The 26,974-nt window shown below is 46.2% G+C and overlaps 1 protein-coding gene across 1 annotated transcript in view; it reads right to left on the bottom strand.

Moving 5' to 3' along the window:
• plppr4b (phospholipid phosphatase related 4b) overlaps positions 1-24,122 on the bottom strand; it is a 35,477-nt gene extending 11,355 nt beyond the window's left edge. The window contains exons 1-2 of the mRNA XM_080515451.1: positions 24,002-24,122; positions 4,553-4,738 (exon numbers count right to left, since the gene is read on the bottom strand). Coding sequence (XP_080371577.1) covers positions 4,553-4,738; positions 24,002-24,103 — 288 coding nt within the window. The 5' untranslated portion in view covers positions 24,104-24,122. The remainder of the gene's footprint in view (positions 1-4,552; positions 4,739-24,001) is intronic.
• Between the last annotated feature and the right edge of the window lie 2,852 nt (positions 24,123-26,974).

Genomic DNA, 26,974 nt, shown 5'->3' with positions numbered 1-26,974 from the left:
CACCTCCATGTCCACTGGAGAAAATGTGTTTTCACCTCCATGTCCACTGGAGAAAATGTGTTTTCACCTTCATGTCCACTGGAGAAAATGTGTTTTCACCTTCATGTCCACTGGAGGAAATGTGTTTTCACCTTCATGTCCACTGGAGAAAATGTGTTTTCACCTTCATGTCCACTGGAGAAAATGTGTCTTCAGGTACCAGTATGGTTCCTCACTATTTGTCTTGTGGAAGAAGAAGCACAGCGGCCAATGTGGCTGGACTTGTTGTTCTTTTCCACAAACAATGTTTGTTTGTGAGCGACTCTTCACCAAAGAAGCTTCCAGAACTACGGTACTTTGAAACTGGACTTCCTCAGAAGCTCCTCTTGAAACCTGCTGCTATTCCCACAATAAAGACTAAGGAGGGCCGAGATGTGTCAGTACATTACTACAACTACCAGCGTGAGCTGCTGGCTACGTCACCCAGGGGGTGGAGGAGGCGGCTGTGGGCTGGGCTGCAGTCTCTAGAAATTCTGACTGAAACTTGAAAAAATAAAGTGCAAGATAACAATTTGTGGACTGTAGCAGAGCCTCCATAAACCCCATGATGCCAGACTCCTGTGTCTGGGTGGAAGAACAGATCGTGTACCTGCTCAGAGTGACTGCAATACCCCTGATTTCAATGGGGGGTTTGGTGATGACACCACCATCAGATTGAGGCACGCTGCAGCTGGGAGATTTTCAAAACATGCAGGATGGTGGCCCTCAAGGCCCGGAGGCTCCTCCCCCTGTTCTCAAAGCTTCATAGCTGAGGGCCAGTTCAGGAAGCCAACGTTGGGACGGTGGGCCGCCGAAGGGAAACAAAAGACAAAAAAAAATCTCATTTCTAATCATTTTAATGACCTGGTTGCCTCTCTACGATTTACATTTATTGGTCTGCATTCAGTAATCTGCAATTCATTTTAATTGATAAATGAGGCTAAACCTGCACAACTTGAGAAAACCTTGAGAAACATTGTAATTCACACAAAATCCAAAATGGGGTTTTATGCCCTCTCCAGTCAAATTTGAGATAAAACAGTCCCGCCTGCTGTCCATTTCAGAATATATGTTAAACTAATTTAGAACAAATAGTCGCGTCATCACATGGCGCAGCATTTTGGGAGCCCCAATTTTTTGTTTTTTTTTAACACAGGTACCATTGTGAGGAAAATCTAAAATGCTGGCTCTGCTTTGAGGTGTGGATGGGCATCTGTGGGAAACGATGTCAGTCGCCCCGCCATGGTCCACCACGTCACCCAATAACCACAACAATGGCAGACTGCATTCTCCAGGTGGCGCTGCAGAGCAAATTGATACCAGCAGGTTTAATGAGGGGATATGTTGGATTTCTCCACTTTCAGGAGGAGTAGGAGCATAGACCTATACAAAATAGGAGTTACATATGTAGAAGTCTATGAGCAGAAGCCAACTTCTCTATTTCTATGATCTATGTGTCTTCTTCTGTGTTTTCGGTGTATTTGGGGAGTCACAGCGCCCCTAAAGTCCACACCTGTAATTACCATGTTATCCACAGACCTAGCCTAGCGAGCTATCCTTCCAAAGCAATGCACAGCTGGATTAACAACTGTAATTCACACTTTGAGAACCTCTGCTCTAGACCAGGGTTCCCCAACTCCAGGCCTGGAGGTCCGGTGTCCTGCAGGTTTTATTCCTCCCAGCTTCAGCACACCTCAATCTGATGATGACATCATCGTCAAGCTTGTAAACAAGCTACGTAACGAGTTCCTTGTTGCATTCAGGTGTGTTGGAACTGGGAGAAATCTAAAACATGCAGGACACCAGACCTCCAGGCCCTGAAATGAGGACCCCTGCTCTAGACCCTGTAGACCAGGGGTCTAGATGCAGCTCTTTGGTCCCTCTGCTGTGGCTCCTTGAGCCTCGGCCCAGTTTTTAGGTTCCTCCATGTTGAAACACACCTGTTTGCAGTAAGGGAATCCTTATTGGACTGTTTTTACAAGCTGGATGATGACATCATCATTAGATTGAGGTGGGGAGGCGTTACCTCGAGGACGCCCCTGTTCTAGAAGCACTTGAGAGACCTCCTCGTGAACTGATTCAAGAGGTGCAGAGCAGGTGAAATTCAGATTTCTTCAAGTTGTAGGGTCTACCCGAGCAGCCTGAGCGAATGGAAGCAGCACTGGAATCTTGCCAAACACACACGGTGCCATGAAGAGTGTGGACTAGATCAGGGGAGGCCCTCCCTGGTCCTGAGGTGCCCCAGTCCTGCATGTTTTCAATGTTCTCCTGCTTCAACACACCTGAATTTAGTGACCGTGTCACGATCACGAGCCGGTCACGACTATGAGGTGTGTTGAAGTGAGGAGGATCCCGGACCAGGAGGCACCACCGCTACTCTCGTCTCTTCATAACAGGATGGAACTCAGGTGCTCTGCTGACTTCCCTCAATGTTTCCTTTTCCTTGATGCACAACCAAAATTAATACATTGAAGTTTCAGCCTAAGATGAAACACATCAAATGTTCATATTGCAGGCAAACAAACGTGGATGTCCGTCTGCACTGAGGAGAGCATATAACAAATAACATCCACCATCGCGGTGCATTGAGTCATGGTGGGTCTTGCTACCACAGCTAAATGCTGTGACGAGTCTATTCAAAGCCCTGTCACACGTCTGGGCCTGATTGTGTGGCAGACACACTGGTCAGTTGTAAACCTGTAGAATTCTTTGCTCTCCACAAATACAACACCCTACTTACAGTTTCGCAAATTCTTATCAAGAGGAGCACAAATCTCGTTTTACAAGTCACAGATTGCAAAACCGACACGTTCATATTTTTCCTACAATTGTTGCAGTAAATTTGCTGGAAAACATGTTTGTGCATCGGTATCAATGTTCTTGACCAAGTTCTTCCCCACGAGTCAGAGATTCTGTTTTCCTCACATACATATTAAAGATGGCGGCAGGAGCTGGACAACATGTCAGTGAGAAGACACAGTGAGTTGTAAGCCTGTGGACTCACCTTGGCCACAGCACAGAGAGTCGGCTGGTCTTACATGAGGATGTTATTGTGAAGTCAAAGTTGAGGAAATTCTCTAAAGATGCACCGATATCATTATCAGGTCTGAAACTGCACAGAGTACTTGAACTTCTACTCAGAAAAACAATCCTAATACAACTCGGCGACTGTGACATTACGACATGTGTCAGCAACATCCCCTGCAGGTACGCAGGAGAGTACTTATAGTATTTTGCACCAGTACTAGCAACTTTAATTTTTGTTCTGACAAAATATGAAGAGGAGAAAAATAGTTGGTGCAACACTAGCAACTTCATCACCAAAGATATTTTGGACCAGCAGAGTTAGAACGATGTCGCTTAGTCGTTTATCTGTGGAACACGGCCAAGCTACATGCTAAAGAGTTCCAAGCTCACACACCAGTGATGCTACATGCTACATGCTAAAGAGTTCCAGGCTCACACGCCAGCAATGCCACATGCTTAAGACTTTCATGGTCACACACCGGAGATGCTCCATGCTTAACATGATTACAATCTGACTGATACATTCATTTGCAGCTCCGCCCCTCAGTCTACAGGAGCATAGTGCAGTGTGTCGACGAGGCATATGACTCTATCACTGACAACGATTCGATACGCATCTCGATACTCGACCAGCGATACGATACTTGAGCCATTCATTGAATCCCCTGGCGATCCGATACACCCCTGTTCCCGATTCGATGCGATTTAATATTGATATAATGGCGATTCAATTCTACACAATGCGATACAATGCGATTTAGTTTGATACGGTGCGATTCAACATGGTGTAAAGAAATTATACCAAAAATGGAAAAGGAAAATAAGAAGCTGCAATTCCGTGGGGTACTACAGACAGAGGATTTATTCTTTATTCTGATCCTCACAAGCAGCACATTTAACAAAAGTTGACAATTTACTTATAATCTACTGGAACTATCCGTCTTCTTTTTCTCAAGTTGACCATCTTTCTTGTAAAAGCTAAAGCACTTCTAAACACCTCATTTGAAGTGTTTTAGTGTATCAAAGATCTCCTCCACCTGCTTTATGCTGCTCTGGAGGAACTCCGTGCTGCATTCAATGCGCCTCGGAAACACAGCATAGTATTAAATACAATGTGAAAAAATACAACGTGCAAAACAAACTTTCATGATGTATTTTTGGAAAAACTGTAACATGAAAAAATCAATGCAACCGTGGATTTTACTGATGCAGGCACGCGGTGACCAATGGATCTCCATTTCACCTGGAAGTTGCACCGACGCACAGTGAAGGAACCGATACACTCACATTGCGCATGTTTGCATCTAGATACAATTCATATCCATTAATCTCCACATGCTTAGTGTAGACGCCATGCTCTGTGCTGCATCCATCCATGATGAGTTGCCTTTGATATTTCTAATAGAACTTCAAAGACAGTTGACCCACAGACTGAGGTTCAAAGCAGAGCAGGTCCAGGAGCTGCAGGATCAATACTTGTTAACCTGAAGTGAGGTGAAAATATTACCGTGATGGACGGGCCGGCGAAGGCCAGGCTGAGCAGCATCAGCAAGGGGATGACCTCGTGGTTGGGGTCGACGTAGGGCAGGCTGAGACTGCGGTCATGGCAGTTGAAGCCCGACTTAACGGGTTTGAACACGTCCGTCCACTCCAGGAAGTATAGACTGACCACAGACGACACCAGGATGGGCAGCTGTACAGACACAGAAACCAAATGAAAGAGCTCAGTGTGGTAAACAGCGGGATGTGGACCAGATTGCCAATGAATACATAAATAGATAAACAGGCAGTGAAGGCTGCAAATGTCCTCATAACCCTCTGCTTCAATGACCATGCTAATTTGATTTGATAATCAGGATGGAGGCATGGAAAACAGTTTTCATGACCTGCGGTGGTGAGAGTGGTGCTGAAGGTGATGCAAGGAGGCATGTGCAATTAATGGCTCCGAGTAATCTCAGATCTCCTGATCCCAACAAACAAAATGAGAACCAGCCAGTTCGTAGTTATGGTCGGCTGGAGGTCTCATACTCGTAAAAATAATCAGAACGTGACTGTAGAGTCTCAATCATAAAATAAACATCCAGCTGTAAAGTCGGGCTGAGGAAATGGCTGTGCTGTACTGGTGTGATGCAGAGACCAGCACACATCTGTGGAGGAGCTCAATTATACATTTCAGCTTTGAACATGCTGCATGGATGCAGCGATTTCACCGATTTCACCGCTGACCTGTCACAGAGTCCCTGCACCGAGCTGGTGGCGCTTCATGAGGATATCACAGAGCTGAGCTGTGGAGACACACCCCAGATAAACACCTCACTTTCTTTTCCTGTTTTCTACGTGCACAAAGGTTTTCCACTGCAGCACAGGACAGCTACACTTCCATTTCTAACCTCTGTGTCGGCTCTTCTGATCTCTCCCTGCTGACCGGAGCTCATTTCAACGGCTTCACACTGACCTCATTTCAAATATTACCTTGAAGCCAGCCCCCATTCAAGCGTGCATCTACATTAGATTCTCACCATGATGACTACATTTCACTCTTTTACTTTATTTGTATCTGCCTGCAACCATGATACCAGTGTCAGTGACTTTCATTTCACAATGCAACAGTTGAAGATTCTGGGGAAGCACCGATACCGACACCAGTATTGGGTATCAGGTCTGATACTGCATGGAGTACTTGTACTTGTCAAAGATCCCCAATACAACCTGACATCATACAGTATGTCAGCAGCATTGCTACATAAGAGAGCACGAGAGACGTCAGTGGTTTGAGATTCTTTAATGACAAATGTACAAGTATAGGCACTAACCTTTAGCTACTTGCCCATATCAAGCACTGATACAAGTACTTATCAAAGACCAAAAAGCCTAATTTATACTCCGTACACAAATGCTATGTGAAGGCTATGCCTTGCTGCAACCCTTTTCCAACAGCCTCTGTGCAGACGTAGCATCCATATACACACCGTAGACTGTAGACCGAGCCAACAGTTAGTGAGTATCAGTCACTATAATCATGTTTAGCATGTAGCATCGCTGCTGTGTGAGCCCGAAACTCTCTAGCATGTAGCATGTAGCATGTGGCATGTAGCATGTAGCATGTAGCATGTAGCATGTAGCATGTAGCATGTAGCATGTAGCACGGCTTGGAATTCCGTACTGAGCATTTAAACTAGTGAACGACATCGTTCTGACTCTGCTGGTCCAAATGTCTCTGGTGATGAAGTTGCTGGTGATGAAGTTGCTGGTAATGAAGATGCTGGTGATGAAGATGCTGGTGATGAAGTTGCTGGTGATGAAGTTGCTGGTGATGAAGTTGCTGGTAATGAAGATGCTGGTGATGAAGATGCTGGTGATGATGATGCTGGTGATGAAGTTGCTGGTGATGAAGATGCTGGTGATGAAGTTGCTGGTGATGAAGTTGCTGGTAATGAAGATGCTGGTGATGAAGATGCTGGTGATGAAGTTGCTGGTGATGAAGTTGCTGGTAATGAAGTTGCTGATGATGAAGTTGCTGGTAATGAAGATGCTGGTGATGAAGATGCTGGTGATGAAGTTGCTGGTGATGAAGTTGCTGGTAATGAAGATGCTGGTGATGAAGTTGCTGGTGATGAAGTTGCTGGTAATGAAGATGCTGGTGATGAAGTTGCTGGTGATGAAGTTGCTGGCAATGAAGATGCTGGTGATGAAGATGCTGGTGATGAAGTTGCTGGTGATGAAGTTGCTGGTAATGAAGATGCTGGTGATGAAGATGCTGGTGATGAAGTTGCTGGTGATGAAGTTGCTGGTGATGAAGTTGCTGGTAATGAAGATGCTGGTGATGAAGTTGCTGGTGTTGCACCAACTATTTTTCTCCTCCTCTTCATATTTTCTCAGAACATCATTTACAGTCTTACTTTGTCATCCTCATTGCTTTTAAAGACTCTCCAAACCGTGGACATTGCCGGAGCTCTGCCGGTCCTGTGGACGACGTTGCTGACGTCCCGTAGTTCTCCTGGCTTCTCCAGGGCTCGTTGTCCCACTACAGCTTTTATGGTCACTAATGGTTCCTGTATTCTCTCATGATGGCCCCGTGCACAGGGAGCTCACATGGAGTTGAAGGCAGAAACGTGTTCACAGAGGACTGCAGTGGAGCACAATGTGGCCTGGAGCATGGCAGGGCTTCATCATGCAGCTTAATGCTCCAGAGCTGGTAAGGAGAGCTGCTCGCTCAGCTAATGCTAAGTAGAGCGGCATGATGGCGGAGCACCCTGCTGGGAGACCGCCAGAGGGAGGGAGTGGGAGTTCTTCACATCAGTACACTCCGACTGTGGGCTGAGCTGCAAACACACTATTAAACACACGTATACAACCACACCACCCTGGTGTCTGTTGAGAGTTACTGATCAACGAGTGAAAAATTTAAAACTCAACACATATTTGATGTGTTCAGACAAAGTCAGAAAGACACGTACAGTCACCGGCTAACCCAAACACAGGCTCTGACTCGGGATGCAATGATAGTACCTTTTAAAGGAAGAGTATAGTACATCATTTACGGTCGGCCTTACTTTTATTGTTCTCATTAATATTAAAGATCCTCTCAATCGCTGATGCTCTCTAGTGTAATATTTGCTGGGTTATAACCGGCAGCTTTATCCAGGTACAAACATTCCTCCAGTTTGCAGTTTTAGTATTGGTTGGCCCCGAGTCAGAGCTCATCTCTGTTATTTACTTCCAAAGCCAAAGGCTTCAGTGACAGTCAGAGGTTTAGAGTCGAGGGTTTAGAGTTAGAAGGAGAGTTGCAGGCTGCAGTGGGCGTTGATTTAATGTTTCAACAGAGAATGATCCTCCAGCCGCCAGCAGCTGTCACTCTCACAGTCGTTCCGCCATGTGGCAGAGCGCCGTGTGGCGACACGCCGTGTGGCAGAGCGCCGTGTGGCGACACGCCGTGCGGCAGAGCGCCGTGTGGCAGAGCGCCGTGTGGCGACACGCCGTGTGGCAGAGCGCCGCGTGGCAGAGCGCCGTGTGGCAGAGCGCCGGGTGGCAGAGCGCCCTGTGGCAGAGCGCCGTGTGGCGACACGCCGTGTGGCGACACGCCGTGTGGCAGAGCGCCGTGTGGCAGAGCGCCGTGTGGCAGAACGCCGTGTGGCGACACGCCGTGTGGCAGAGCGCCGTGTGGCAGAACGCCGTGTGGCGACGCGCCGTGTGGCAGAGCACCGTGTGGCAGAGCGCCGTGTAGCAGAACGCCGTGTGGCGACATGCCGTGTGGCAGAGCACTGTGTGGCAGAGCGCCGTGTAGCAGAACGCCGTGTGGCAGAACGCCGTGTGGCAGAACGCCGTGTGGCAGAGCGCCGTGTGGCAGAGCGCCGTGTGGCGACACGCCGTGTGGCAGAACGCCGTGTGGCGACACGCCGTGTGGCAGAGCGCCGTGTGGCAGAGCGCCGTGTGGCAGAGCGCCGTGTAGCAGAACGCCGTGTGGCAGAGCGCCGTGTGGCGACACGCCGTGTGGCAGAGCGCCGTGTAGCAGAACGCCGTGTGGCAGAGCGCCGTGTGGCGATACGCCGTGTGGCAGAGCGCCGTGTGGCGATACGCCCTGTGGCAGAGCGCTGTGTAGCAGAACGCCGTGTGGCAGAGCACCGTGTAGCAGAACGCCGTGTAGCAGAACGCCGTGTGGCAGAGCACCGTGTGGCGACACGCCGTGTGGCAGAGCACCGCGTGGCAGAGCACCGTGTGGCAGAGCCCCGTGAAGCAGAACGCCGTGTGGCAGAGCGCCGTGTGGCGATACACCGTGTGGCAGAGCGCCGTGTGGCAGAGCGCCGTGTGGCAGAGCGCCGTGTGGCGACACGCCGTGTGGCAGAGCGCCGTGTGGCGATACACCGTGTGGCAGAGCGCCGTGTGGCAGAGCGCCGTGTGGCAGAACGCCGTGTGGCAGAACGCCGTGTGGCAACATGCCGTGTGGCAGAGCACTGTGTGGCAGAGCGCCGTGTGGCAGAACGCCGTGTGGCAGAGCGCCGTGTAGCGACACGCCGTGTGGCAGAGCGCCGTGTGGCAGAGCGCCGTGTGGCGACACGCCGTGTGGCAGAGCACCGTGTGGCGACACGCCGTGTGGCAGAGCACCGTGTGGCGACACGCCGTGTGGCAGAGCACCGTGTGGCGACATGCCGTGTGGCAGAGCGCCGTCCTTCAGGCTGGACGTAAAAAGTCCCTTTACACTCACAATATGTGGGTTCTTTCAGGAGAAGCAGGTTAGAAGGTGTTTGTTCACGGCTGTGTGGAGGAATCCTGTGTTCAGGAGCCATACAGACAAAGTCAGCGTCTCATCCTCAGTCCTTCTCGTTTCAAGTCCTCTGACCATCAGCTCTTCAATACATCTTAACTAAAAGCTCTTACTTTGTGTTTTCTTCTTTTATGTCCACACAGTGTCGTTTGACCGTCCTTTAAAGTGGCAATAAACAGGTCCAGGGAGTCACACTATCAATAGAACTGCTACCTCTGGTGAACAAACATTGTTTTTGTGCAGTGGAGTCGTTATGGTCCATTTATGGTGATGGAGGTGAACTGATCAAATCCCCTAATGTTGATTTGACCACATGTCTCCCAGCCCTACTTTGAAGATATTTAAGGAGGGCCCAATGACTAGGTCAGTGCATAGTTTCTCTGTACAAAATCTTTTGCGTTGCTGTGGTTCTGTGACTATTTCATCTGTAAATTGACGTCTTCTCCAGTTCTGATGATTCAAATCAGATGTTAAGTGGCTTAGAAATCAAACTAAAGTGACATTTTTACTTATCAGAGAGGTCTAAATTAAACATTTCTGAAGAACTGACTGAGAACACCGTATTTCCAGAACTTTCAAGAGTTTGAATAATGAATCCAGGCTGCAGGATGAGAGGTGCCTGGAGACAGTCTCTCTAATATTACCGCAGATGGATTTTAATTTATCATAGAAACATTTTTTAGAAGCGCAGACATTTAAACCTACACTGAAAAAACAAACAGCTTATGACACCTCTTAAAAAAAGTAACTAAAAATGTCATGTTCATCTTCGTGAACAAAGATTTCGGCCATGTTTAGGCAATGCTTTCAAGTGAAACGCTAAACCTTCGTTGCATCGGGGTCCATTAATTCTGAACGGGGCTCAGAGCCAATGGAAACTACCAATTGGTATTATCGTTGGACAGTCCATATTGGTAGTTTTATAGTGGACAGTCACATGTAATAGCATCTATATGAATGTTCTATGAATGTTGGTGTACTCCCGATTTTAATATTTAGAGTTCTCTGTTCTCTTGTTCTCTGCTGCATGTGTGTGTGGTTTCATTACGGAACCAAGCGGCTGCTCCACCTAGTGGCCCAACATGAAAACATCATTTCAGTGGTTCTGCCGTTTCTGCCGCAAAACTGATTATTATATCATATATTTAAAGACAAATGAAAGCTTGGCGAAACCCAAATAGAGTAGAACCTGTGAGCAGCGACCTGGTCAGAGCAACACGTCACTGAGCACCCACACATATTGAACTGTTAACACACCTTCATGAGGACAACCTGCCTCACGAGGACAACGGACAGGTTTTCCTGGAACATTTCAGTTGAGCGACACTGAAACGGCCAAAACACTTGGGCGGGACCGATTATTGGACTATTCAGACGTTGTGGTGTCGGGAGATTAGTTTGAGATCTGAAAAACTGCCACTTCCCGGCACCACGACGCTGCTCTGTGAAGCTCCTCCCCATCAGCCGGCCATGACGTCATCACTGCGTGTCCACAGACTGATCTACATGACTGCATCCATACTGCACTCCTGGTCCACTTCCTGAACCTTCCATAACGTAATGTCATGATTATAATGTTCCATAACGTAATGTCATGATTATAATGTTCCATAACGTAATGGAACGATTATAATGTTCCAAAACGTAATATAACGATTATAATGTTCCATAACGTAATATAACGATTATAATGTTCCATAACGTAATGTCATGATTATAATGTTCCATAACGTAATATAACGATTACAATGTTCCATAACGTAATGTCATGATTATAATGTTCCATAACGTAATGTAACGATTATAATGTTCCATAACGTAATGTAACGATTATAATGTTCCATAACGTAATGGAACGATTATAATGTTCCATAACGTAATGTAACGATTATAATGTTCCATAATGTAATGTCATGATTATAATGTTCCATAACGTAATGTCATGATTATAATGTTCCATAACGTAATGGAACGATTATAATGTTCCAAAACGTAATATAACGATTATAATGTTCCATAACGTAATATAACGATTATAATGTTCCATAACGTAATGTCATGATTATAATGTTCCATAACGTAATATAACGATTACAATGTTCCATAACGTAATGTCATGATTATAATGTTCCATAACGTAATGTAACGATTATAATGTTCCATAACGTAATGTCATGATTATAATGTTCCAAAACGTAATATAACGATTATAATGTTCCATAACGTAATGTAACGATTATAATGTTCCATAACGTAATGTCATGATTATAATGTTCCATAACGTAATGTAACAATTATAATGTTCCATAACGTAATGTAACGATTATAATGTTCCATAACGTAATGGAACGATTAAAATGTTCCATAACGTAATATAACGATTATAATGTTCCATAACGTAATGGAACGATAATAATGTTCCATAACGTAATATAACGATTATAATGTTCCATAACGTAATGTCATGATTATAACGTTCCAAAACGTAATATAACGATTATAATGTTCCATAACGTAATGTAACAATTATAATGTTCCATAACGTAATATAACGATTATAATGTTCCATAATGTAATATAATGATTATAATGTTCCATAACGTAATATAACGATTATAATGTTCCATAACGTAATGTCATGATTATAATGTTCCATAACGTAATGTAACGATTATAATGTTCCATAACGTAATGGAACGATTATAATGTTCCATAACGTAATATAATGATTATAATGTTCCATAACGTAATATAACGATTATAATGTTCCATAACGTAATGTAACGATTATAATGTTCCATAACGTAATATAACCATTATAATGTTCCATAACGTAATGTAACGATTATAATGTTCCATACCGTAATGTAATGATTATAATGTTCCATAACGTAATATAATATTTATAATGTTCCATAACGTAATGTAACAATTATAATGTTCCATAACGTAATGTCATGATTATAATGTTCCATAACGTAATGTAACAATTATAATGTTCCATAACGTAATGTCATGATTATAATGTTCCATAACGTAATGTCATGATTATAATGTTCCATAACGTAACGCTCAATAACTTTCCATAGCGTAACGTAACGTTCCATAACGTTCCATAGTGTAACGCTCCATAACTTTCCATAACATAACGTAACGCTCCATAAGGTTCCACAGCGTAACGTAACGTAAAGGCGTAGTTTGTGACAGTCGCATGGTTTTTCTCAATCTGACTCAATGATAAATGTGACACCTGTCTTCAGGGGACACTTGACCTTGGATTTTAGGACGTCCCTACATCACGGGTTCTACTGTAAATACAAAAACGAAGTGAACTGTGTTTCACTGACATCACACGCCATTGACTTAATAAAAGAATATCAGTCTAAATCAGAGTTGTACTCTTTGTGGACTGGTCCACTAGTCCTAATTCTAACTTTAATTAGTCAACAGATAAAATGAGTAACTTTATAAGTACGTAGTACATATACAACTCAACTTCCTTCCTTTCACTTCGTTAAGAGGATGTTTCTTACACACCAGCGTGAAGACAGTCACAGATTCTGCAGGAACGCAGATAATAATTGGGATGCAGTGATACCGATACCAGTATTGGGTATGGGCTCCAATACTGCACGGAGTACTCGTACGGCAGCTGTAGCTTGGTTGGTAGGTTAGCAAGTCGTAACCATTGTTCATGTGTCAAGGTGTCCTTGAGCAAGGCACTGATCCTCAAATTGCTCCCAGTGGAGAGACAGACTTTCTGAATGTGGCAACTACGTCCATTGGCTTGAGGCCTCCACCTACCGTTTGGTTACGAATTTGGCAATGTGCCATTTAATGAGTGCTCATATCGGTACTCGATATCGTCAACTAGCTAAAGATTAGTACTCATACTGGTTCTTGAAAAAAGTGGTACCCCTAGATAATAATGTTCATGAAGCCATGATTCCTCTCAATGGAATGTGATGTGTTGTATGTTGAATCTTGAATAAATGATGGAACATGAAAGCAGCAGCCCCCCCCCCCCCCCTCCCAGGTCTGTGTCGGCCTCGCTCCGCTGTCGGTTTGAGCAAAAGCGAAATGTAGGTCAGCATCAGCGCATTCTGCGGATGAAGCTGCTCTTGGAGCGATACTGTACTCTCTGCACTTCAAAGCAGATTTCTGCAGGATACTTTATGTCACATTCAGTTATTTTGAAAGTGCTGGATAATTTGCTTGGGCCAAAAGCAGCTAATCGTATTTGAAACGCTCCGTCGACTCATGATTCCTTTCATGTGTCCGTACGGTAATGATATGGATGATGATCCTGCTCCAGTTTCTGCTGACCTGTGGATCAGGGTTCGATGTGTCCGTCATTAAAACAGCAGCCGATCGTCTCAAGCACATTTTCACACTAACCTGTTTCATCTGCAGCCTGCAGGAAAATACAAGCGTGCATCCAACCTTCCAACTTCACCCTAATCCCAGAGTCAGCGCCGACAGACACAACCACGCAGGTTCACAGCGAGCAGGCAGCGTGCAGCTACACATGCAGTGCATGCTTGAAGTGTACGATGAGGTTTAGTACCTGGACTGTCAAATAACAGCACCTCTTCACTTCTTGGACTCAAGTTGAAGCACATGACTGTCGACAGCCTGTGCAGAGGTGGTTGGCGGTGAAGCATAGCCTTTGCATGTCATCTGTGTCTGGAGTAAATTAGGCTTTATGGTATTTAATAAGCACTTGCATTGGTACTCGATATCAGCAAGTAGCTATAGGTTAGTACTCGCTGTTGTACTCGGCCTTAAAGAAAGTGGTATCGGTGCGTCTCTACTGTCATAATCCACACTGTAGCAGGCCGTGCTCCGACTTAGGGCTGCAACTAACGATTATTTTAATAATCGATTAATCGGTTGATTGTTTTTTTCAATTAATCGATGAATCAGTTAAAAAAAACACACAAAAAAATCTCAAAATGTAGGACCAGTTGATATTTAACAAACCAAACACCAAATATGTTATAGTTATTATAAAGAAGATAACTGAACCAATACAAGATGACTACAATATATCTATATATACACATGTATACAAGATAATCGCGTCCCGTCGCTCACTGCCTCCACTCCCGTCTTTTTTTATTATTTTTTTACCATCTGATTGTTCTTGGTTTGGCTGCTGGTGTAAACTCAGTTGAAAACTTAATCGTACTGAACGTGGTGCTTTTGAGAAGAACACAGTGAACAAGGCTGACATGTTATTTCCTGTTTGTCTCCACTGGATGTTTACATGAATCACCAGGTACGATTGGCTGAAGACCTCAAATAAAACAAGTTCAAAACAAAATCTCCAGAAGCAGCTCAGTCCTGGTACTTGTTAGACCAGAAGTCTCTTTATATTCTATACAACTCACTGATACTACCTTATCTAATTTACTGTGTGGACGTATGAGGAAATACTGATGTAAGTTCCCTGAAAACACTCGTCATGTTAGAAAAAAGAGCAATCACAATTGCACATAATGTTGGCAGTCTGGAGCGTACCGAGTTTCACAATCCGAAATTGTTAAATTCATGGTTCTTGTGGAGTTTAAAACTATTCAAGTAATTCATAAAGCAAAGAATAATCCATTACCAGGTAATATTCAAAAGTTGTTGTGTGGCAGAGACAATGGTTGAGTTGAGAGCAGGACTGCAGCTTCAGACTCGTCAAGGTTGTCCTGTCACCAGCTGTGGCTCAGGTTTCTGCAGGAAATGTGTGTGGAGACGAAAACATGAGCAAATGTGTGCCAATTCAAAAAGAGGTACAGAGAGTTGATGGTGGCGAGGCACACTGCTTGGATGATGACATGAGGAGTGTTTATTTATACAGAAGGTGTGTCTTAACTGTTGATAGTATAATTATACTGTAGGATCTAATGGAAGTTGTGAAGATACACTGTAGTAAACTAGCAATGATGACATCACTGCTGATGTGATGCAACGATGTGAAGGTGTAGGACGAGATGAGCACGGCTCCACTCCTCTTCATGCATGTGAAACACACATGGTGTCGACCCTTTTATATTGTTTATGTATGTGGCTGTTCTGTTCTGTGCTTTTGTTTGTTTTGTTTGTTTTGTTTTGTTACATGTTCAAAATAAACTTCAAATCAAATCAAATTGTGATGATGTGGTGATGAATGCAGGCACAGAGCGCTGGGAAGAGGAAACCTCCCTGTGATCTTCATCTTCTCGCAGGATGAGGAGTTGGTGGTTTTCAGGTGGAGCTGATCCTGAAAAGCCCCGGCTGATGGAGCCACCAAAGACCTGACGGAAATATTTCCAACCAATGAAGTCTGCTTAGAGCCACACAACTGGGTAATTATCATTTAAGATAACACTGAGGTTATAAACTCATAGAGTATTGAGAAATTGCAGTATTTGCCAAAACTAACATTTATGTTGCTCTTGTGAAATTCAGAAGCTACAATTTTAAATATTTTGAGATTTTATTAGTTTTTTGGCTTATTATGCATTATCACAATGTGATATATGCTCACTGCTTCAATAGCATTGTTGCATTAGCATTACAAACTAGTCACAAGATGGCTGCCAGGGGTGGATCTGCACGCCGGCCCCAGACCAGCACGTAGTCCTACAGACGGCCAGTCCGTGGGACTTGTGTAAAATTAGACATTTCCAATCCAAGTAGCGGAGATTTCAGATCTTGAAGCCTCGTCTCTTCACTGTTCCCTGCTGCTCTGCGAGGGAAGTGAGCGTCGCAGCTCACCACCTTCATGACCCGTCCGCTGTTCTAACGTATTTTACGCTCAAAACACCGCTAAGCAAACATCAATGTTGATGTTTGCAAAGCCGTTGTCCAGCAGGTGGCGCTCTGCCGCCAGACGTCACCGTCAGCTCGCCGAGGAGAACGGCGCCGATCGCAGCATCAAAACCGCAGTTCCTCCGCTGGAGCAGCCGGTTCACACCTCGGTGAAGCTGCGTCCTCCTCCACGCTAAAGTCCCTGGAAATAGTCCCAGTGGTTGTGTTGGGTTGGGTTTGAAACATAGATCTAGTTTATTAGAGACCATGACGTCACTCTGTCCACGTGGTTTATAGAACTAGTTTATTAGAGACCACGACGTCACTCAGACCCTCACATTGTCCACATGGTTTATAGAACTAGTTTATTAGAGACCACGACGTCACTCAGACCCTCACATTGTCCACATGGTTTATAGAACTAGTTTATTAGAGACCCACATTGTCCACATGGTTTATAGAACTAGTTTATTAGAGACCCACATTGTCCACATGGTTTATAGAACTAGTTTATTAGAGACCATGACGTCACTCTGTCCACGTGGTTTATAGAACTAGTTTATTAGAGACCATGACGTCACTCAGACCCTCACATTGTCCACATGGTTTATAGAACTAGTTTATTAGAGACCCACATTGTCCACATGGTTTATAGAACTAGTTTATTAGAGACCCACATTGTCCACATGGTTTATAGAACTAGTTTATTAGAGACCATGACGTCACTCTGTCCACGTGGTTTATAGAACTAGTTTATTAGAGACCATGACGTCACTCAGACCCTCACATTGTCCACATGGTTTATAGAACTAGTTTATTAGAGACCATGACGTCACTCAGACCCTCACATTGTCCACATGGTTTATAGAACTAGTTTATTAGAGACCCACATTGTCCACATGGTTTATAGAACTAGTTTATTAGAGACCCACATTGTCCACATGGTTTATAGAACTAGTTTATTAGAGACCCACATTGTCCACATGGTTTATAGAACTAGTTTATTAGAGACCATTTGGTCACTCAGACCCTCACATTGTCCACATGGTTTATAGAACTAGTTTATTAGAGACCATTTGGTCACTCAGACCCTCACATTGTCCACATGGTTTATAGAGCTAGTTTATTAGAGACCATGACGTCACTCAGACCCTCACATTGTCCACATGGTTTATAGAACTAGTTTATTAGAGACCATTTGGTCACTCAGACCCTCACATTGTCCACATGGTTTATAGAACTAGTTTATTAGAGACCATGACGTCACTCAGACCCTCACATTGTCCACATGGTTTATAGAACTAGTTTATTAGAGACCATGACGTCACTCAGACCCTCACATTGTCCACATGGTTTATAGAACTAGTTTATTAGAGACCATGACGTCACTCAGACCCTCACATTGTCCACATGGTTTATAGAACTAGTTTATTAGAGACCATTTGGTCACTCAGACCCTCACATTGTCCACATGGTTTATAGAACTAGTTTATTAGAGACCATGACGTCACTCAGACCCTCACATTGTCCACATGGTTTATAGAACTAGTTTATTAGAGACCATGACGTCACTCAGACCCTCACATTGTCCACATGGTTTATAGAACTAGTTTATTAGAGACCATGACGTCACTCAGACCCTCACATTGTCCACATGGTTTATAGAACTAGTTTATTAGAGACCATGACGTCACTCAGACCCTCACATTGTCCACATGGTTTATAGAACTAGTTTATTAGAGACCATGACGTCACTCAGACCTCACATTGTCCACATGGTTTATAGAACTAGTTTATTAGAGACCCACATTGTCCACATGGTTTATAGAACTAGTTTATTAGAGACCATGACGTCACTCAGACCCCCACATTGTCCACATGGTTTATAGAACTAGTTTATTAGAGACCATGACGTCACTCAGACCCTCACATTGTCCACATGGTTTATAGAACTAGTTTATTAGAGACCATGACATCACTCAGACCCCCACATTGTCCACATGGTTTATAGAACTAGTTTATTAGAGACCATGACATCACTCAGACCCTCACATTGTCCACATGGTTTATAGAACTAGTTTATTAGAGACCATGACGTCACTCAGACCCTCACATTGTCCACATGGTTTATAGAACTAGTTTATTAGAGACCATGACATCACTCAGACCCTCACATTGTCCACATGGTTTATAGAACTAGTTTATTAGAGACCATGACGTCACTCAGACCCTCACATTGTCCACATGGTTTATAGAACTAGTTTATTAGAGACCATGACGTCACTCAGACCTCACATTGTCCACATGGTTTATAGAACTAGTTTATTAGAGACCATGACGTCACTCAGACCCTCACATTGTCCACATGGTTTATAGAACTAGTTTATTAGAGACCCACATTGTCCACATGGTTTATAGAACTAGTTTATTAGAGACCATGACGTCACTCAGACCCTCACATTGTCTAAATTTAACTAAAAGACTTTGTCCTGCTTCTTTTCTCACCTTCTACTGACTTCAAGTCGTCAGTAGAGAGAATACATGTAAACATTCCTACATTTATTACTTTACTGTAGAGACCAGTTTATTACTGTCTCATATAAAATCAACAATAATGATAATAATAACATTAAATCAAACACAGCTCTGGTATCAGAATAGTATCGGTATGGCCAGATATTCGGATCGGAAGTTAAAAACCTGGATCGGTGCTTCTGTAAATTGTACTGATCACTTGTCTTCAGTTTCACTCTTTCACTTGCTCACACACCGAGCTGATGACATCACACGTAACAACAGAGGTACGGCGTGTCTGAAGGTCCATTTATAGAAACGTAAACACAAAGGTAATGAACTAAAGCGGTCCTGTTTAATACACAACCCCCGGCCTCCCCCCTCCTGGAAGGTGCTGCAGGTGCAGCAAAGCAAAATCAAAAATACTCAGGCAACCTTGACATGACAACGTTTCAAGTGAAAACGCAACATTTGTGCGTTTCTGTTTTAAAAATGTTTTGCATTTAGACGGCAAAGTTGTGAAAATGATGTTCATTTATACAGCAAAAACATTTAAAGCAGTATAATTAGCATGTGGGCCCACAAGGTGGTGCTAGCGCTGGGCGACATGTGGTCAAATCAACATTAGGGGATTTGATCAGTTCACCTCCATAGGGCCGTCAAACGACACTGTGTGGACATAAAAGAAGAAAACACAAAGTAAGAGCTTTTAGTTAAGATGTATTGAAGAGCTGATGGTCAGAGGACTTGAAAGGAGAAGGACTGAGGATGAGACGCTGACTTTGTCTGTATGGCTCCTGAACACAGGATTCCTCCACACAGCCGCTACGACTTCTGAACTCCTCCATCACCTCCTCTCTCCACCGCTGTGACACACTGGATGGGTGGAGTCACGTCTCTCACACAGTACAGTGTCTTAAAGGGACAGGCGACCTACACCCTCAAAACCAACCTTTCTTTTTCTTTTTTTAAACTCCCAATATACCAACATGGGGACCATGACCTCGGGAGGTTTGGGTTTATTGCCCAGGCCTCGTTGGTGCTACTGGTCGTTTTGTTTGCAGAAAACAATGCCCTATAAACATTTCAATAGAGATTCCCCCTACAGACAACGAGCTGGATGATATTACTGGCGACTCCACCAGGAAACTCTCAGGTCACAGGAGACCATGGACTTGAAGGCCTGACTCTGGAGGCTGCCATGCGTCTTTGTTACTTCCTGAGCATGAGCAGAACTCTCCACTGTGGTGATGCACATGGACTGTTTACTCGGGGCGGAGCCCAAAGGTTTGCAGAAAGTCACACTTTAGGAGTCATTTTCAAACAGGCTTCAGTAGCAACACCCACCGTTGTGTAAACAGAAGCCCAAGACACTATGGAAGTTTAGCATTTTCACTGGTTTTCCTCGTGTAAACGGGGCCCAGTGACAGTTTCTGTCTCGGAGCCAGAACTGCCACTGACTCACAAGCATCCTGCACATCAAGCAACTGCCATATCGAACTGTTCTTTACCACATCGGACTATTTTTGTGTGTTCTATTTCTTTTGCACTGTGAGAGGAGCAACTCTCCAGAACTCAGTCTGACTGGTTTGTCGTAAATCTCCTAATCTCCTTTCTGCTTTTCACTCTGGTCTTTGGTTAAAATGTTCCTGATACCAACGGAACTGTCTGGAGGAGTTGTGGGTCTTACAAACTGGAAAGTGGAACCAAGTCCTCTGTCTTTCTTTTTGCCCTGAAGAACACAAAGCAGGCAGTGGAAGCAGCAGCAGTGGACTCTCATGATGTGAGAGTTAAAAACCTGCTGTCATCAATGGACTCTGCCGGCCTTGAGAAGAGACTGAGGACTTTGTGAGCGCATGAATAAAACATGAAACCAGTTGGAATATATTTTTTCACTTAAACTAAAGTGATTTTGAAGTAGGGCTCCATTAGGGGGAATCCTGACCCCGGCCACAGCTGCCTGCTTCAAAAAGTGAGATCATTTACTTCACGAAATACGCACCGTCAGCACTTTCACACAGGCTGAAGAGGCAGACTGGTGACGATTCAGATGAAACCAAACCACAGAGTGTGAAGAACTACAAGTTGTGATTTAGAATCTTACACACACATGCAACAGGCCACAATAACAGTGCTCTTTCTCTTGCCCCCAATTTACAGCAGCAGTGATCGAGTTTCAGAAAAGAAGCAGTTTGTTGACTTGGTTGTCTTCAGTCATTTGTCCTTGATTTTTGGTAAATTGAAGTCATTTGATTTGGAAGGAAAAGGAGCTTCAACACTGTGAAAAGGAGAGCAGGAAGCCTTCTGGGATTAGATGCAAAGCCTTTCATAGGTCTGATTTCCAACATGCTGCTTCAGTCGGACAAGTTAGAAGAGGTAAATGGACTTCACTTCTATAATCCATGGACGTTTGCTGCTTTATTGATACGAACTGTCCACAAACACAGATTATTGACTTTATAACAGGAGAGGACCAAAGGAAAATGCTCATTGTGACATTCAACACGCTCCAGTCACATCGTCCTCGCATTAACATCTATAGACTCAAAACAACAAAGAATGATGTGAGAAGCGGCTCGTTGTGTTTGGTTTGGTTTATGGACTAAACTTCTAACCAATCTTCCTCGTTCCCATCCTGAACACGTCCGTTACTGTGCACATCCCCGTGGTGGACAAACACATGGACATGGTTGTAAAACAACAGTTGACCTGCCCAACGTGTGTGAGGAGCGTGGGAGAGAACACAGTTAGCAGCCCGAGCCGTCAGGCCCTGCTCAAGAGCTGAGGCACAACTTTATGAAAACGCCTGGCCTCCATCTCCACGGGGGAAGCTCTGCTCCAGAGACCATCGTCATGGTAACCAGGAGTTCTGCACACGCCCAGTAGACAGGAACAAACTTCCCTGGTGTCATGACTCCCAGTCCAGACTCTCCTGGACTTCCTACTTTTATTTTGGCAGTCACCATAATAACAATTCAACTTGGTGGTTTTATTTTGACAGTCACCATAAAAACAATTCAACTTGGTGGTTTTATTTGGACAGTCACCATAATAACAATTCAACTTGGTGGTTTTATTTTGACAGTCACCATAATAACAATTCAACTTGGTGGTTTTATTTTGACAGTCACCATAATAACAATTCAACTTGGTGGTCTGTCCACTAGAATGTCTGTGTTCTGCTGTTGTTAATGTTTAGAACTCATTGTTCTCTGCAGTGTGTGTGTGTGTGTGTGTGTGTGTGTGTGTGTGTGTGTGTGTGTGTGTGTGTGTGTGTGTGTGTGTGTGTGTGTGTGTGTGTGTGTGTGATTTCATTACAAAAACAAACAACAATACCAACTCATGGCCTGGCATATAAACAACATTGTTTTCAGTATTTCTACCGTTGCCGGAAGAGGAAGGGGAAGGGGAAGGGGAAGAGGAAGTGGAAGGGGAAGAGGAAGTGGAAGGGGAAGAGGGAGAGGGAGAGGAAGAGGAAGGGGAAGAGGAAGAGGAAGAGGGAGGGGAAGAGGGAGAGGAAGAGGAAGGGGAAGGGGAAGAGGAAGGGGAAGGGGAAGGGGAAGGGGAAGAGGAAGTGGAAGGGGAAGAGGAAGTGGAAGTGGAAGGGGAAGAGGAAGAGGAAGTGGAAGGGGAAGGGGAAGGGGAAGGGGAAGGGGAAGGGGAAGAGGAAGTGGAAGGGGAAGAGGAAGTGGAAGGGGAAGAGGAAGTGGAAGTGGAAGGGGAAGAGGAAGAGGAAGTGGAAGGGGAAGGGGAAGGGGAAGGGGAAGGGGAAGAGGAAGAGGGAGGGGAAGAGGAAGAGGAAGAGGAAGGGGAAGGGGAAGAGGAAGAGGAAGAGGAAGAGGAAGAGGAAGAGGAAGAGGAAGGGGAAGGGGAAGGGGAAGGGGAAGAGGAAGAGGAAGAGGAAGGGGAAGAGGAGGATGCTGCAGGCACCACAGCAGTGGAGGCAGATGTATAAAACATGGGGTTGAGGGTGGAGCCACAGGGTGGTGGGGGTGAAGAGAAGCAATGCTGAAGAGGAGCGAGGGTGAAGAGGAGGAGGAAGAGGAAGAGGAGCGAGGATGAAGAGGAGGAGGAAGACTTTCCACAAGCAGCAAACTGGATTCAAGGTTTCAGCAAAGGTAAATGTGGTGTGAAGCTTTTCACGTGCTTCCTCTGACTCCACAACCATCATGGCTGCTGGGACAGGAAGGAGCAGGAACTAGGACTGCTTTCACAAAGAACCTTTTCAAAACAAGAGGAATCCCTTCACAATAAACCCAGAAGCCACTTGTTCCACTTTGAACATTATTTCTCATTTCACTCCATCACATGAAGAAATGTTTCAGCACATTTATTCATACTATTACTTTAATTTATGTCATGTCAGGTTCTGTGGCACCCTGCTGTAAGAGCTCTCCTCCATCAGGAGCAGCTCTCCTCTCTCTCTTCCACCAGGAGCAGCTCTCCTCCATCAGGAGCAGCTCTCCTCTCTCTCCTCCACCTGAGAGCAGCTCTCCTCCACCAGGAGCAGCTCTCCTCTCTCTCCTCCACCTGAGAGCAGCTCTCCTCCACCAGGAGCAGCTCTCCTCTCTCTCCTCCACCTGAGAGCAGCTCTCCTCCACCAGGAGCAGCTCTCCTCCCTCTCCTCCACCTGAGAGCAGCTCTCCTCCACCAGGAGCAGCTCTCCTCTCTCTCCTCCACCTGAGAGCAGCTCTCCTCCACCAGGAGCAGCTCTCCTCCACGAGGAGCAGCTCTCCTCTCTCTCCTCCACCTGAGAGCAGCTCTCCTCCACCAGGAGCAGCTCTCCTCCCTCTCCTCCACCAGGAGCAGCTCTCCTCCACCAGGAGCCGCTCTCCTCCCTCTCCTCCACCAGGAGCAGCTCTCCTCCACCAGGAGCAGCTCTCCTCCACCAGGAGCAGCTCTCCTCCCTCTCCTCCACCAGGAGCAGCTCTCCTCCACCAGGAGCAGCTCTCCTCCCTCTCCTCCACCAGGAGCAGCTCTCCTCCACCAGGAGCAGCTCTCCTCCACCAGGAGCAGCTCTCCTCCCTCTCCTCCACCAGGAGCAGCTCTCCTCCCTCTCCTCCACCTGGAGCAGCTCTCCTCCCTCTCCTCCACCAGGAGCAGCTCTCCTCCCTCTCCTCCACCTGGAGCAGCTGTCCTCCCTCTCCTCCACCAGGAGCAGCTCTCCTCCCTCTCCTCCACCTGGAGCAGCTCTCCTCCCTCTCCTCCATCAGGAGCAGCTCACCCCCATCAGGAGCAGCTCTCCTCCATCAGGAGCAGCTCTCCTCCACCAGGAGCAGCTCTCCTCCGTCTCCCCGATCAGGAGCAGCTCTCCTCCACCAGGAGCTCCTCCACCAGCTCTCCTCTCTCTCCTCCACCAGGATCCTGGACACGGACTCCCCGCTGAGCGCGGCTCACCTCCACGAAGTAGAAGCACGGCAGCAGGCTGACGCTGTCTTTGGTGAGGACCCCCTTGTCCCTGGCGGACATGGTGAGGACCCCCTTGTCCCTGGCGGACATGGTGAGGCCTCCGAGGCGTCCAGACGGAACCGGGATGTGAGGACGTGTCGTGGAGGGATGGCTGAGCCGCTGTCGGGATCAGGAGCGCGTCATGACGCTGCGAGTGGAAACCTTCAGGACGACGGCCGCTCGACGTGCCAGGTCCTCTGTGCTCCTCCTGCTCCTCCTGCTGCTCCTCCTGCTCCTCCTGGTGCTCCTCCTGCTGCTCCTGCTGGCCCCGGGCTCGGTTCTGTTCCGTTCCAGCCGTCAAGTGGTGCGCGTCACACTGGAGAAGCGGGGAGCGCGCAGGCGCACTGAGCGCTCCGCCGTTTCTATTTCTAACCGGGCGCAGACTCAGTCTGCTGGGAAGATGAGCCGCTTTCTCTTCTTTCTGGAATATTTCCACATTGCATCCGGCCAGCACGTCCCTATTCGGTCATTATTATGCATTTAGCGGACAGGAAGACCAGTTTACACATTATTGCTCTGATGCTATTATTGGTTTATTTCACACCGTTAAATCAAGCCAGACATCAGAGTTCAACACTTTATGGAGGATTGTTATGCTGTATGGGCAGTGTGGCCACACTTACCAGCTTATTACTGATTACTAGTTACCCATTTAAAAAGTAATGTAGTGTGGAGGTGGAGAAAGAGAGACGGACGCAGGAGTCGAGTCGCTTTTTCCTTTATTTTCCTCCAACCGTCTGACAGTTCACCTGTCAAGAACCAACCCCCGGTGTCACCGCACTTCCCCTTATAAACACCTCGCACTATCAACACCACACCACGTGACCGACACACCCACAACATTCTGCTTGGGAGAACCTCCCCCTCAGGTGCACACCACCGGTGATTTGTGCACCGGGACTACTTACTTTGACCAGGTTGTTGGAGGAGGAGGATTTCTCCTGGGTCAGGTCACTGGTTTCTTCTGTGGCAGTGTGATTCTTTTTAAGAAGATGCTCTTCTTAACATTTAAAAAGCTGTTGGAGCTAGAGTTGCCTCAGTATCTGAAATGAGAGGACAGAGCATTAAAAAAGTGATTATAAGCCAGGTGAAGGTAGGTACACACACACACACGCACGCACGCACGCACGCACGCACACACACACACACACACACACACACACACACACACACACACACACACACACACACACACACACACACACACACACACACACCTCAGAAAATAACAGTTCTACTAGTTGTTGGTCAGGTCTTACAACTCAAATCTTCTCTTTTCAGGTAAACACACACACACGCACACACACACACACACACACACACACACACACACACACACACACACACACACACACACACACACACACACACACACACACACACCCGTGTAAATTAATCACTGGAAAATGAACCAAACTGGTTGGATGATGCAGTAGAACTATCAACCTGTGTAATCCTAGTCATACATTTCTATTGAAAAGATAACACACAATCTAGCTTACCGTTGTTGTTCATGTGGTCCACAGGTGTAGTTTTCCTTTTACTTCTACCTGCTGGTGACTTTTTTCTCTTTCTCCCTAAGTACCTGGATTCATTTCGGCATTTTGCGCATCGCCACTTCCGCTGGGAACACTGGTTTCTGACTTTTTAAACGACCAGGTATTCATTTCCTGAAACTAACTGCTCACGTGAGCTTTGATAATGATTAGAATCTGGTCATCCAAAAATGAACTTACTATTGAGAGAAGGGGGCGTGTCTGCCTAGGTTGTCACTCGTCAAAGTTAAGTCAATATGAGGTGATTGACAAGTTGATAACCAACCAATATGATGGACGAGGCCGGATCGCTCCTCCTCCAACACCTAAATCCAATTGTGATTGGTTTGTTTCACCCCGTCGCCCCGCCCCCTGGTACAATTCAAGCATGTAATCTGGCGGGAGCCAGTTACAGAAACTCTGGAAGATTGTTAATGCTAAACTCCAATGATCCTCACGATGCGCTGCAGAGTCTTGGGGCAGGATACGGTGCAGGCGCCGTACCACACGGTGATGCAGCTGGAGAGGATGCTCTCCATGGTGCCTCTGGAGGAAGAGCATGATGGGGGAGGGGCTCTGGCTCTCCACGGTGCCTCTGGAGGAAGAGCATGATGGGGGAGGGGCTCTGGCTCTCCACGGTGCCTCTGGAGGAAGAGCATGATGGGGGAGGGGCTCTGGCTCTCCACGGTGCCTCTGGAGGAAGAGCATGATGGGGGAGGGGCTCTGGCTCTCCATGGTGCCTCTGGAGGAAGAGCATGATGGGGGAGGGGCTCTGGCTCTCCACGGTGCCTCTTGAGGAAGAGCATGATGGGGGAGGGGCTTGCGGAGGCAGTCCAGGCGCTGGGGGGCTTTCTTGGCCAGTGATGCGGTGTTGTTGCTCCAGGACAGGTCTTCAGAGATGTGCACTCCCAGGAACTTGGTGCTGCTGACCTGCTCCACTGCAGCACCGTCCATGGTCAGTGGAGCATGCTGGGAGTGTCGTCGTCTGAAGTCCACAACAATCTCCTTCGTCTTCTCCACGTTCATGCGGAGGTTGTTGTCCTTGCACCACATGGCCAGGTGCCTCACCTCGTCCTCATCGTTGTTGATGAGACCCACCAAAGTTGTGTGATGAAGAGGTTGGAGCTGGATGATGGTGAGCAGTCGTGGGTCAGCAGAGTAAAGAGGAGGGGGCTCAGCACACACCCCTGGGGGGGCCCTGTGTTGAGCATGATGGTGCTGGAGGTGTTGCTGCCAACTGGAACTGCCTGTGGTCTCCCCGTCAGGAAGTCCAGCAGCCAGTTCCACAGGGAGGGGTGGAGCCCCCGCTGACTGAGCTGCTGAGGGATGATGGAGTTGAATGCTGAGCTGAAGTCAATGAACAGCGGTTGGACCGATATGCAAACTG

Source organism: Blennius ocellaris (genome assembly GCF_963422515.1).
Source record: "Blennius ocellaris genome assembly, chromosome: 19".
NCBI lineage: Eukaryota > Metazoa > Chordata > Actinopteri > Blenniiformes > Blenniidae > Blennius > Blennius ocellaris.
This window is presented reverse-complemented; position numbering and strand designations above follow the sequence as displayed.